This window comes from Macaca mulatta, chromosome 14, assembly GCF_049350105.2.
Source record: "Macaca mulatta isolate MMU2019108-1 chromosome 14, T2T-MMU8v2.0, whole genome shotgun sequence".
In the NCBI taxonomy this organism is placed as follows: domain Eukaryota; kingdom Metazoa; phylum Chordata; class Mammalia; order Primates; family Cercopithecidae; genus Macaca; species Macaca mulatta.
The window spans coordinates 45362334-45376769 of NC_133419.1; the positions used below are offsets into that span (position 1 = coordinate 45362334).

The window sequence follows — 14436 nt, forward strand, 5'->3', positions numbered from 1 at the left end:
CATTTTGACATTCCAGATATTCCACAGTTGTGCTGTCCACCAGCTTGATTCCAGATGGAATAAATAAAAGCTATCTGATGACGATACTGTAATGGTCCTGGACCTTTATGAGGTGAAGTGTGCTTGTTTGGACAAGTTTCAGTATTGGACGTGGTTCACTCAGGAACGCACATGGTAGAGAAGAGAAATACAGTGCAGGACAAACTCCATATGCAAATCCTTCCCGGGGAGGTTGGGGAATGCTCCGAGGCGATGCTTGGCCGGTACACTGACTAGAAGGAAGTTCGAGACAAACTGCCTCTTCCTTCACCTTAGGATCACAATATATTCTCTACTATCACTGTTCTGAGCAGTTATAGCATTAATTTGTAGCACTTAAATCTCACAAATGCCCCTCAGTGACTCAGGCTTCTCCCCTCCTTAATCCTTCGTCCTAGCAGCTTCCCATATATGGATTTACAGACTTGTACCTGTTCACTGAATGTCATGGTATGCAAATGATACATAAATCAGGGTGGAAAGTATTAAGTTACCAAGAAAATAAACCAGGGGGCAACTGCTCTGTAAATTACATTCTTTAAAACTTCTGTTAAAAAGAACATTAGGCAAAAACAGAATCCTGTGTCTTGTGTTTCTCTCCCTTTTGACTTGAAACTTCCTAAACAATTACAGGTTTGTTTGTTCTTTCATGCTAGGAGGATGCTGGCCCTTTTTCCCTACTCATACGGGGACTGGGAAGCACCTCTAACTTACCCTCCGCATTCTGTTTTGTCAATGGCAACAAAGGGACAACTAGATGTATAGTCCTCAGACTAGGCTCCATTTGCTCCAAGATTCCCCATTCTCTGGCAGGGGACTTTGAGCTGCCAGGAAGTCAATGCTGAAGCTGTGTTTTTACAGCTATGTTATTATAGCTTTATGGCTGTGTTATTACAGGCCATGACATGTAATAACATTATTGTGTTAACATTTATATGTATTATCTCATTTAATTCTCATAATTCCATGAGCTGAATACTATTATTACTCACTCCTATTTTATCCGTGAAAAAACAGAGGCATAGAGAGGTGAAGCAACTTGCTCCAAATCATATCCCTAAAAAGCAGTGGAGCTGGAATTTAAACTCTGCTAGTCTGACTCCTATTCTTAATCCTCGGTTGATGAGCATTGCTGCCAATGTCCTATCAGCCCCATCTTCATGGGGTGGGGGTGATATCTTCCATAGAATTTTGACTGCTTACTCCCCTAACTCATACCTTGGGTGATGGAATAAAGGAAGAGAGAAATGAAGTGAGCTGTGAAAACGGCTGACAAAGTTGTCCACAGAACTTTTCTCCCATGATTCTGATGAAAATGAACCAAACATAAAAATCCAACCCCAAATATTCACAGTTAGCAACCAAAGAAAGAAAAGGGCATAACTGAAAACAATACATGTAAAAACCCAGTGCTTGAGAAAAGGGATGAAAAATTCTGGAGCAGAGCAGAGAGGCATGGCCGCCTGGCCCCCAGAACTACATGGGTGTGTCAACACAGGGAAATGAACTCTGCAGTAGTTCTCTCTGCCAAGATGGTTAGCCGGTGGCTGAGCCTCAAGGTAGAGGCGCATGCCAAGAAGCTGTGGCCCAAGTCCAGGAGGGAGAAGCCTAAAGTGGAACTCAGTCAGCTCTATGGTTCACCAGAGATTTTTAAGCAGTCTCTTCCTTAAAGGCCTGGAAGGTTAATTAAGGGTCAGGCCAGACCTTACTCTTCAGAGATCCCCATCCCTGACCGCCAGAGTAGGTGGGAGAGGTGGGAGCACTTACAGGTGGGAGCTCAGGTTAATGAAGTGAACTTAGCATAGAGGACCCTTAACTACAGTGAGTAACCTGGGAGATGGTAAGTTTCCTTCCTTACCTTCTTCAAACCCATCCCGGAATGAGCCCGAACGGCTCATGGTTCTGCTCTTCTCATCCAGGGACATGGAGCTATTCCGGAAGCGGCTGTCAGTGTATGGATCATACTGCCCATCAGCATTGGAGAGGCTGTGGGTCCTCAGCATGGTCGGGTTGGACAAGCTCATCTGGGTGACAGTGGTGGGACTCGCTGGAATAAAAGGAATAGAATGAAAAGGTTAGACATTCATGTCTCTGTTCAAATCCTGGTTGGGGACAAAAAGAAGACTGCTTATTGTTAGCCATATGTGTTCCTGCCAACTCTTCTCCTGTCTGTTTTCTAAAAGGTAGTCCCATCAGCATTTGAGTTACACACTGGGAGCTAAAAATAAGAGTGGAAAGGCGGGTCAGCTCCAAAGCAAGGCTCTGGGCCTCAGCTTTCCAACTTGGCATGTTCAGACAGGCCAGTGTCACCTTCCAGGCATGAGCTAATTACTCCTCAGGCTCATCTGGAATGATTTTCTCTAAAGCCAAAAGCCCAAAATAGCCCAACCAGGCTTTTGATCAGATGGGAAGCATTTGTGCATGACAAGAATCTCTTGCCTCAAAGAGTTACGGCTGGGAAAGAACAGTATGAGCACAGGTCCCATTGCCTCAGATGGGGGACATTTAATAATGGTGTATAAAGAGTTTTAATGCAAGGAAGGTACATTTGTCTCAGCTAAAACTAGCTTTCTTATGAAAATCCTGTCCATTTGAGTCATGTGCAATATTTTCAGAGGTACTCATTTAGTCGATCAGAAATGAAGAGTTAAACCTCACTTGACTACAAGCCACCTCTATCTTAAAGACTCTGAATTTGTTATTCACTATATTCAGAAAAGGCTGCCTCTCTAAAGAGTGAGAAGAGATTAGAAAAGATTTCTCACCCGCTATCAGTCCTTCAAGGCTCAGCTCCTACCCTGCCACCTTAACATAACCTCTGCCTGTAACTCCAGCCAGCACTAATCTTTCCTTTTTCTAAATGTGTCTAATACTTGCTATCTAATTATATTCAGCTTTTACACGGTTTCATATAAAGCTTTGGATTGTTCTCTTTTACCCTATTATACAGGTGTGCATTGATGTGTTTGTCTTCCTGAAAAAGAATTCCATTGACATGTCAGCAGGGACTGTGACATAAATTCTTTTTCTTTCCCCACTGTGCCAGTCAAAGCATTATGTCAGAAGTAGGCATTGTTAAGAATACCTATTCAATCAAAACTTAACTTTTATTTCCAACTTAATAAAGTAATGAGGATGACCTAACATGGGATATGCAATAAAATCTATTTCTTCAGAGGTCTTAGAAAGAGAATGTATTCTTTTTAAGAATGCAATAACATGTTCTTTGCCATAGCCCTACCAATATCAACCAAATAAAGAAAATTATTGATTAGAGTATCAAAAACTTTACTATTTTCTCTATTTATTTTGCTATCAATCTCCTGTAATCAAACTATATTGCTGAGAGCTAATCAGACACTGAGCAGGATGTGACTATATGGCTGTTTCACAATATAAGATAACTCAAGTGATGGGTGCACCAAAATCTCAGAAATCACCACTAAAGAACTTATCCATGTAACCAAAAACTACCTGTTCCCCAAAAACTATTGAAATAAAAATATATATTATATATAAGATAAACACTGTCCTATGGAGCTGATCAATACAGCTAATGACAAGCGGCTACTCACCAAGCTGGGAAAAGTTGAATCTTGTACCAGAGGGAGAAGTCACGCTGGAGCCAGAGGAAAAGGGGGAATTGGAAGCGGTGTCCTGCAGGCCTCCTGCAGAGTGGGACCGTAACCATTCTTTTGCATCTTCTTGCGTGCGAAGCTGGGAGGTGGGAGTATACCTGAACAGACAGAAATCAAGCCAGAATTAACTATGAACAACGCTTATTAAAATGAACTCTGTGGAGTTGATGGTAAATATATTAAAAAGAAAACATATATCCAAAGATGATTTTTTGAAAATCAGATCACTACACACCTGGAAACTTACGAAGTTTCTCAAAACCTTTTTTCTATTTGCCTGTGTTTGGGGAAAATGACTATTCCTTTTAGTTTGGAGGGAACACATAAAGAGAAGAAGATTGGTAAATGCTCAGAAGAGCCGTCACTGGGCGTATCTGTAACATGTTGCTTCATGACAGTGTCATGTCAAAGCCCCCACCTTGACAGGACTGAAGCAACAAAATGAGTTGCTGTTAGTGCTTTGAGGGAGTTTTAATTAGACAACTCATGGCATCTGCCATTCTATAGCACAAATAAATGACCATGAATCACAGCATATGAAAAAGCAGACATACAAAGCAAGGTTTGAAGACATTAATGTTTATAGTAGTTGCTGTAATAGAGCATAAACAAATCTTCATAAAAGCAACCCCAAATCATTGGGTTTTATAGGAGAGGGTCTTCAGAAGTTACGTGGTCCACCCTCATTTATTCTGAAATGTATATGGTGATGATTTATTGAACACCTATAACGTGTTAGGTGTCTTCATGCACATTATCTTTATCAAAGCCTCAGATCTACTCAGCAACATAGATGCCATTATTCCCATTTTACATTCAGGGAAGGTAAGGACCCTGCTAGTAGTCACAGAGTTGAGATTTCAATCCATGTTTGATTGTTAAAATGCATGCTCTTTTCATTATGCCCATAAGTAGCATCTGAAATTTTTTTCTTTCTTTTTTTTTTTTTTCGAGATATAGTCTTGCTCTATTGCCCAGGCTGGAGCGAGGTGGCACAATCTTAGCTCACTGCAACCACTGCCTCTTGGGTTCAAGTGATTCTCCCACCTCAGCCTCCCGAGCAGCTGGGACTATAGGCATGTGCTACCATGCCCAGCTAATTTTTTGTATTTTTAGTAGAGACAGGGTTTTGTCATGTTGGCCAGGCTGGTCTCGAACTCCTGACCTCAAGTGATCCACCTACCTTGGCCTCCCAAAGTGCTGGGATTACAGGCATGAGCCACTGCATCTGGCCTGCATCTGAAATTTCTGAGTGCCAAGTGGCCAGGGTATCCTCGGACTTATGTATTATGGAGTGACTACTAATTATGTCAACAGAGGGATTCTTTGGGCTTAAGGAAAGATGTTGTCAGTGTGTTCGTGCTGGATGTTCATGTGTATGGAGTGGGTGAGCTAGACAAGGAAGAGTCAGAGTGAGAGGGAGCACAGAAATGCTTCTTCCTTAATGTTTTTACTATATCTGACAGACATGCAACTTTCCAGGACACATCAATTGCCTGAAAATAGCCTGTCATGTATCTCTATTCTGAATTTTTAAAAAACCAGAGCTACATAATTTTGATAGGCTAGATCTGCTACAGAAGTATACCCACCATTTCAAAATGTTAACATTTAGAAGTTAGCTTCCTCTCAGGGCACCAGTGGGGCATCAAAGTCAAACTCACAGTGAGAGTGGCCATGAGTTAAGCACCTGGCATGGTTGCTGACAAGCAGCTCATAGGCACGACTGAAACTGGTAAGTACAAAAGGCCTTGCCAAGGCCCCCTCTAAGGCCACACTGCTCAACTCCCTCCTGCAGGACGACTGTTGGGAGGTTTTAATACTTTCCTTCTTAGATTCTTAGCATTGGCTTTACTCAGAGGCTCCCATTGAAAGGAAGCATTGATACCTACCTCACATTACTGTTCAGAATGCTCTCAGTCTTAAGAGCTGCAGGTTATTAACTACAGACATACATGACAGCAATGAAACATTTCATTCCAAGTTCCATTTTATGCGAAAGCACTTAATGCTTAGTGCAGGGTGAAGCTGATGCTACAAGGCACGTGGTGTTTAGAAAGCAGGAGAAATGACGGCTGCAACCATCAGACAGCAAGATCACGGGGAAGGCATTAGCAAACTGAAGTTTCTCTGATTGGCAAAGTGATATAGATGGTGTGAGCAATGGTGACTTATAGCATCTTGTTTTGCCAGGACTAGCATCGAAAATGAACCTGAGCCACCACTTACCAGGAATGGAAAGACAGTCCTTCCTGGGAGTCTTTTCTTTATTATCCACCAAAAAATGATCACACCCAGGTCTTGTTGGGCATTGAAAGTGGACCAATTTTCCATGAGAATATTTAGACAAGTGCAAACTATCTGTCTAGCAATTTTGTATGGGCAGAAAAGTTAAATATTTTCAAATTGGGGGAAAATACTCCTTTCCTTTTGCGCTCTTGTCCCAGCTTACAAATCAGTATGCTATAAGTCATGTCCTTTCTCTTGGAAGACAGCCATATGAACAGAATGGTCATGGTGAGGTGCTCAGAAATTAAACCCATTGGCCCCAGAAGTAGCAATGACTGCTCCCTGGGCTTGCCCAGGGATGTTTTTCATGAGATGGTTTTACCACAGTAAGCCTGAAAAAGCACAGCCCTTGTTCAAGCAAGTAAGCTGACAAATGGGGAGTGAGAACGAGAGGGTGCAAGGGGAGCCGTCATCCAAAAGGTCCTGCTGTGGTGGTCAAAGCGGGGACCCCGGCCCAGTCCAAACCCCCACCAGCCATGAAGGAGTCACACAGCCAAGCTCCAAAGCCACAACAGATGGCACAGATGCAAGGGGGGAAACACAGATACCTGAGTCCTTTCTTAGGCAAAGTGTTCCTATCAAGGTGCGGGTCACTGTAGGAAAGTTAAAACAAAAATAAGAACTTCACAGCAGCACACAGAAGGCAGGAAGAGGGAAAGCTAGGGAGGAGGCTGAAGGGCCCTGGAGAGAGAGGCGCACATCACCAGGAAGTGCCTTATCCAGCTAGGCATGCAATGCAACACATCTGCATCCGTGGAAAACAAAAGAAACCCAGTCCTCAGCCTGAGCTGACACCAGCGCATACTTTATCCCAGGTTACCAGGAAGCCTGAGTCCCTTAACCCCAATTGCTCCTCCTTTTCCACAGATTCAAAGCAAAACTCAGGGGTTGCCCCACCTCAAAGCAGAGGTCCTGTGCCTTCTGCTGCCCAGGAGCACTCTGCACCAACACGGCTTCTCGGAGAGAGGGATGCCCACTTCCCTGCACCCCTAACTCTGGCCCACCCACTAAATGCCACTGGCAATGACTTCAAGTGGGAGAAGGGACTTGCCGGAGGTTTCAAGAGGCCAGCAGTCTGCATATTTGGAATTCATCTGTAACGAAGTGAATTCCAGGTCCCTCTCTATTTCTGCGGCCCAGGCATAGCTAGGAGCTGAGTCCTGGGTGGGGCATGTTACAACTTGCTGGCTGATAAAGTCAAAGCATTTGGATCTCTAAAGACCAACGGTTTAAAGGCTTGGTTCGTGAGCTGACAAAAACAAAGTTTTCACTGTCGATGGGGTGAAGGTTTTTTTTGTTTTTTTTTTTCCTGGCAGGAGACAACATCTGCTTGTTTTGTTTGGCCAAGCCATCACTCCCCCACAACATTAAGGTCAGTATCCATCTCTGAGGCCCACCCACAGCTGGGGGCAAACGCAAGCGTGTACATTCGTAAAGTCTTAACACTCTACACATTCTTTTTCATTATCATCGCAGGAAATGGGCACACAGAACACAGCAGTCTGCAAGACATAATGAGCCAAACTTCAGCAAAGGATTCTGAAAGGGAAAAGAGGCAGCTGCATGGGGAGGGGCAGACAAAGGTGAGGGCCAAGCTACACAGTGGGTGGCAAGTCAATTCTGGGCTTGGGGGTGGGGGTGGCAAAAGGAATGGGAAGGAAGCTGAAAAGCAGGAACATGCCACAGGAGGCCACAAGAGATGCAAGCGAGAGCTTCTGCTGCCCCAGATCAAGTGGCAGGGTTTGAGGTTGCCTTCCCAAAATGGGAATGAAGGGGCCAGCCCAACTCCACCTCTCCCTGGGCTTTAGCAGACAGAGGAATAGACTCTCACTGGCATGTCCATGTGTCACAGAGTACACTAGAACCACAAACACAAGCAGGGGCCTTAGGCCAACAGCCTCGCACAAGACATCTGGCTTGACAACGAATGGGCAGAAGAACCTAGAGGCTCGGTGGGTCCCCGGCCTGCAATGTCATTACCTGTCCTGTTTCCTGGGCAGAGTACTTCTGCAGAACTTAGGGCTAGCAGCAGGGGAAGAGAGAGGGCTAGAAGTCCAGGCAGGTAGAAAACAAGAGAAGGAACATTAGCTTGGAGGAAAGGAGATGTGTTGTTATATACATTTTTCTCATTCCCCATGCTGATCCTCGCTTTCTTCCCTATATGTAGAAACTGGACACCTTTATCCCTGCTGCAGTGAAATCCAGGACTCTGAGAACACTTTTAATTTCCTGATTTCCTATCAGTCCAGGAGGAGGGTGTTTGCCACGATGACAACAAATCTACCCAGCTGTCTAAAGAGCGTCCTACTCCACGCTCCATGGCTGCACCCAGTCACCCGCTCTGCTTGCACAATTACAAGGGGAGGGAAAAGAAGCTGTTGATGAACGAACAGGATAAAACTGAAGGATTTCAAAAGCTGAATGCCATTTCAAATGGTAGCATAAATCTGCCCCCGAGAGACTGAGCAGCTCCAAGCACCAAGAATAACCACAGAGAAGATAACAGGGAGCAGAGCCAAGCTTGATTCCATCCCAAACTGGCTTCCCCATGAAACACAGCAGTAATTAGAAAGAGAAATCTCACAGGCAAAGGCTATTCGACATTTGGGATTCCTCAGCTAATCTTTTTACTTTTGGAAGGGTGTCTTTCTGAGAAAGGCAGCCAGAGGCACAGCACCAACCTTTCTGACAGTGTGGTCTTCACACTGTTGGTTCTGACAAAGGGAGTCAAGGAGTCGTCCTTGGAGGAGGTGATGAGGCCAGTGGAAGAATTGTGGCTGGGGCCCCCTCCACTGCTGAGGGAGATGTCGATGGACTCACAGCTGGTGTGGAGGCTGCTGACAGACTGAAAGCCCAGGCCATCCTTACTAACTGCGGAGGAGCTGCTGGCGTTGGTGCCCCAGGTGAGGCTGTTGGAAGGGGCCGAGTGGGCTGAGCTGGGGCTGGAGGCTAGCGGAGACTGGTTGAGGTCCACATTCTTGCTGTAGAGAGGACTGCTGCTCCCGCTGCTCAGGACACCACTGCCTGACGGGGAGTCTAGGTTACCTTGCTGAGTCATGGTGGCATGAGGATTGGAGATGACCACCGAATTTTTCATGTTTTCAGCTGTGGCGATGGGCACTTGCTTGGTAGCCTTCCCACCAAAGAGTCTGTGAAGAGACAAAGGGTTGTGCAAGTTGAACACGCAGTGCCAAGGGGCACCGGACTATTAAAGAAGGGTAGAGCAGAGGAGTTGGTGAGAACTCCTGGGGAAGGAAGCACAGCCATTCCTACTGAAATGGCTAAAGGTACTTCAGGGAAAGGTTGGCCATAAAGTGGGCCTAGATACTAGTTTATCACAGGCTGCCGTCTTCAAGTTCTAAGCTGCAGCGGAGACTCCGACTCCATCTGAGCCAAAGAGCCATGGGTAATAATTTTCTACAGGCCTATTCACATTACACTGGGCCAAGATCTTGCTTCTCTTTCTTTCAATAAATAGACTAACTAGAAAATTGCCCTGGCCCAGGAAGATGGTTGCCTTCATCATCTCTGTCTCCACGGCCCCAGGCATAAAGCAGGCACACAGTTTATGACAGCTCAACTCTAAGGGATTTGGTTTCTTGACCTCTGAGCACAATACATAGAATCAAGAGCATGAATCTAGATCTGGAGGGGCCTGGGAAAAGTATCTTCAGAGATTTATCCACAATAGAAAGCGCAACTGGAAAGATGTATATTTTGAAGCCAGAGAGCTTACTTATCCAGTGACATACATGGAAATCTTGTTGGGTTCACAAGACATCAGACCAGACAACTGGGTGTGAACTGTGTCTCTGTTACAGACACATAGAAATGTCATTCTATGTCACCTCCCCTGCTCGTGGCCAAAAATGTGCCATCAGACTATAAGGAATGACATAAATGCCCCCTCTTCCACTGGCAGAGAGCTCTCTGGTAGAATGTTGAAATTATCTTAAAGTCAGAGAATTGTCCACATTCTAGTAATGTGGGCTCTATTACACTCACTAAAACCTGTGTGGAGTAAGTATCTCACAAGTGACAAAACTACTACATATTTCTGATACGCAGGTTGCCTTGGGTGCTCAAAGTGGTGACAGTTTGATCTCTGTCCTCTCCAAACAGTCCTATAAATCTCAAGTATTGTAAAGACAATCAATCAATCAATCCTTACTACAGTGTGTGGCGGTGGCAGAAGGGAAGCACTTTGTGTCTGGTGACAATCAGGGAATGAAATATCCTAATGTAGAATCTTGGCTTTAGAATGCTTACATACTTCCAGTGATGACAGGGATCTCGTGACTTCAAAGGGCAACTTGCTCCATTGCCAAGCACTTCCAATTATTGGAAAACCCTAATCTCATCCACTTTTTTTTTTCTGACTTTTGCATATTGCTCCTCATCCTGCTATGCATGACTCTATACAAAAGTCTAATCTTCGGTCTGTTAGTCCTTCAAATCATTTGAAGAGAGTTATCTATCACATTTCACCAAAGATTTTTCTTCTCCATACTAATACACATCAAGAGAACTGTGAATACCTCAACGATTTAGGAATAAATGTAATTTACCAGGAATTGGCCGAAAGGTGTTCAATGTAGAGCCCTAGGAGCTGCATGCATTTTCAAGCATTCTATTATACTAGCCTAAGGGTCTAGTAAAATGCCTTTGTAGTTAGTAAAGGAAATCTATAATACCAACGAGTGAATATTACATATAATACTTGAGGCAAGAAACAGAGAAAATTTTCATTTACAAGGCAATCTGTTAAAACAACAAAGAACAGCCCAAGAGACTTACCCCCGGAAAAAAAAATCATTACTGAAACTCTAATAATCAAGTCTGGACAAAGAACAGTGAACTGCTTCATTATACCTTTCATGTAGAATGCTTCTTCTGAAGTCTTTTCAAACATTCCTGTTCATCCCCAAATATGTACGTGTGCATATAATTTTTATTTTCTCACTGCTTGATTTTCTTTCCTTGGGACTTATTCTTTCTTATAAGAAATTTCCTGGGAAAGTAGGATGAACTGTAACCTAGCAGTTGTAGTTTGAGAATGGTCCAATGGATATTATAATAAGATAATACAAACAGGCAAAAGTTGAATAAATTTAAAAGAAACTTAAAACGAGTGAATAATTTTTTTATGTCTAGAGCTTCCACCCAGTGTGAAAATGTGGGGAAATGATGTCTATTTAAGGTAAGAGGAAATCAATTTCTCTTTTTCAGAAACATTTCTTCTTTAAGAGGTGGGTGGGTGTGTGTGTGTGTGTGTGTGTATGTGGTAGGGAGGGAGAAGTTAAAATTTCAGACTGACTTGGAATTCTGGAGTAGTGTAAAAGTGTATGTGGGGACACTGGGGTTTGTGAGTAAAGGAAGGAGCTGGTCAAGATCACTGCTTGCCATAATGAGGAATCTCAGCTGCAGAATTATTAACACAAGAAAAAAAAGTATCTGCTCCCCTGAGCTACCCACCCAGGTCCAAGGGTGTATCAAGATGGTAGCTAACTTTTTCTTTTCTTTTCTTTTCTTTTGAGATGGAGTCTCACTCGTCGCCAGGCTAGAGTGCAGTGGTATGATCTTGGCTCACTGCAACCTCTGCCTCCCGGGTTCAAGTGATTCTTCTGCCTCAGCCTCCTGAGTAGCTGGGACTACAGGTGCACACCACCATGCCCGGCTACTTTTTTTGTATTTTTAGTAGAGATGGGGTTTCACCATATTGGCCAGGCTGGTCTCGAACTCCTGACCTCGTGAACCGCCTGCCTCAGCCTCCCAAAGTGCTGGGATTACAGACATGAGCCACTGTGCCCAGTGGTAGCTATCTTCTATTGAGTGCATACTACGACCAGACATGACTACAAAGATGCATCTTTACAAAAACCCTGACAAAAAGGTATCATCATCCCCATTTTACAGGTGAGGAAACTAAGGCAGAATTGTTAAGAAAGGTTATATGGCAGCTAATTAAAATGGAACTAAGATTTGATTCCAAGATGATTGATTCCAGAGGCCTAACTTTTTCATCCCAACATGGGAAAATAGTCAACTGCAAAACCGTCGGCAGGATCTGCCTAAACAGCTTTACCGGAGGACTAAAGTGGAGAAAAACAGAGGGTGCTTCAACTAAGAAACAGGAAATTACTAAATCCATTCCCTGTATTCTGGTTCTGCTCAGCACCATTAATGTACTCACTTACCTGCGGAGTGTGGGAGAGGCCACATCTGGGTACTTGGCTCCAGGCTGGAGACCAGCCTGAGCCGGGCTGGACACAGGCTGGGCTGCCGGGTTCACTTTCACCGAGTTACAGGAAGCCACACTCTCGTTGTCGGATGAGATGCCTTTCTCCTTATCTGTTTGGTTGACCAGACCTGGTAGAGAGCTGCCTAGGGCTGTTTTGGAAGGCTCCCTCAGTTTGGGCACTGGCAGGCCTGCGGACTTGCTGCTGATGTTGGAATCTATGCTGCTGGTGCTAGACCTGTTCCCAGCCCCATTCCGGCTGGTGGACTTACTGGGCCTCGGCAAACTCCGGTACTGAAGGTTTGTCCGGGAGCTGAGGGCCAGATACCCGTCATCCTGATTCTGAGCCCCGTCCATGCTTGACTTCCGACCAGCAGACCGACTGATGAGTGCAGACGACTTTGGGATTTTGCCCAGTGTGGCTGACCTGCTGGTGACAGTGGCCCCACTGGCTGTGATCATGGCCAGACCGGCGGCGGAACCACTCTGCTTCTTGAACCCAAAGCTGTTGGCATTGGCAGTGGGTGTCCTAGAGCTGCTGGGGAGGGGCTTTTTGGATTCGTCACCACTGCTCCGGCCTGCATCTGATGGGGAGCGCTTCACCTGGGAGGCTTTAGGAGAAAGCCGTCCTTTCTCAGACACCTTTGCATCGTCTGTTTTTCCTAAGAGAGAGATCAGCAAGATTAGCCTGCAAGCCAAGAGCCCAGCTCATCCATCTCGTCTGTTTAAGATGCCCCCCTCCTCTGAAGAGCTGGTTCACTTTTCCCTTGGGGAGGCAGAGGAAAGAGCTTTTTATAAAAATAATATAGTCTCCTAATGTACTGTGAACCTTTTAGGAAATGTCAATAATTTTACTCATTCGCAAAGCAGTCTAAATTTACCCGGGATAAAGCAAAGCCAGCCAATCACTGATATGTCTGGGGGGAAATAACCCCCTGCCTTTTCTGACCTTTCACCCTCTGTCCATTAAAGGGCTGTCCCTAACATGTCCAGGGGGATACCCCTGCCCTTGTTTATAAATATCCCCTAAGTCAGGAACAACGTCAACTCACCATACCCACAGCTCATAAATCCATGCTGTTTAGTAGCCTGAACTGGCTGCATTAACTCACCCAGTGTCTAGTTAAACCAATTCAATACGTCTCAGCAGCCGAACCGTCTTCAGAGCTTAAGAGGCTCCCATACTTACTTCCACTTAGAAAAAGGTAGGGATGTGAAAGTTTATGGAAGCTTGTTGTTAGCAGAGTATAAATCCTGAGACAAAATATATAATGTCAAGTCCTTGCTAGAGTTAACTATGGCTTTGGTTTTCCAAATGACAACTGTAGGGCCAAGACAGCTCCGGCCTCTTACCAGTTCCCGGGGTCTTCAGTGCGCCTGCTGGTGCTGACGGCTTCGTCCTTGGCATGGTGATGCCCACCTGAGCTGTCATGCCTCGCCGCCATGAGCCTGTCTGGGAGATGACAGGATTCTTCTTGCCGGACGTGCTTTTGTCGGACTCGTCAGACACGTCAGAAGGATTCCGCCTCCACTTGGAACCTGGCTCCATTTTTATGCCGCTGTCTGAGCCTCCGTCTGATTTCTTGACATCATCACCAGACCACAGTGAATTCCTCTCCACCTGTGAGTGCTTCTCAGCATCAGTCTGTGGACAGAGACTCTCTGAATTAGTCCTTCCCAAGTCCCAGGCTGGGGAGCCCCTCACTCCAAAGGCAAAAATGCCAAAACACTGGAGTAGTTAAGGGAAAAATAATCATTACTTTAAAGATGTTTGGACTTTTGTACTCTGGTTATCTTGTCAGAAAGCCTGATTTTTTTTTTTTTTTTTTTGATCCGAGGAAAGTAAATAATATCAATGTATCCTTAGAATGGAATGAGGTGGCCGGGCACAGTGGCTCATGCCTATAATCCCAACATTTTGGGAGGCTGAGGTGGGAGGATCGCTTGATCCCACGAGTTTAAGACCAGCCTGGGCAACATGCAAAACCCCGTCTCTACAAAAAATAGAAAAAGTAGCTGAGTGTGGTGGCACACACCTATAGTTCTAGCTACTCCGGTGGCTGAGGTGGGAGGATCACCCCAGGGAGGTGGAGGCTGCAGTGAGCCATGATTGCACTACTGTACCCCAGCCTGGGTGACAGAGCTAGACTCTGTCTCAAAAAAGACAAAAAGAAAAGCAAAAGAAAGGAGTCAGGGAAGAGAGGAAAAGGGGCCCAGGAAAAAAGAAGGAAA

At 45.0% G+C, this 14436-nt stretch overlaps 1 protein-coding gene across 8 annotated transcripts in view; it reads right to left on the reverse strand.

The window, feature by feature from the left end:
* Positions 1 to 14436, reverse strand: part of NAV2 (neuron navigator 2) — a 409147-nt gene that overhangs the window by 64907 nt on the left and 329804 nt on the right. For 5 of the 8 annotated variants that reach the window (XM_002799608.4, XM_077964834.1, XM_077964835.1 and 2 more), the window contains 7 exons: positions 13558 to 13849; positions 12164 to 12866; positions 8648 to 9115; positions 7947 to 8012; positions 6515 to 6559; positions 3615 to 3775; positions 1898 to 2086 (listed from right to left, as the gene is read on the reverse strand). In XM_002799608.4, coding sequence (XP_002799654.3) covers positions 1898 to 2086; positions 3615 to 3775; positions 6515 to 6559; positions 7947 to 8012; positions 8648 to 9115; positions 12164 to 12866; positions 13558 to 13849 — 1924 coding nt within the window. The remainder of the gene's footprint in view (positions 1 to 1897; positions 2087 to 3614; positions 3776 to 6514; positions 6560 to 7946; positions 8013 to 8647; positions 9116 to 12163; positions 12867 to 13557; positions 13850 to 14436) is intronic. The other 3 variants (XM_077964832.1, XM_015114647.3, XM_077964833.1) reach the window with 2 other exon arrangements.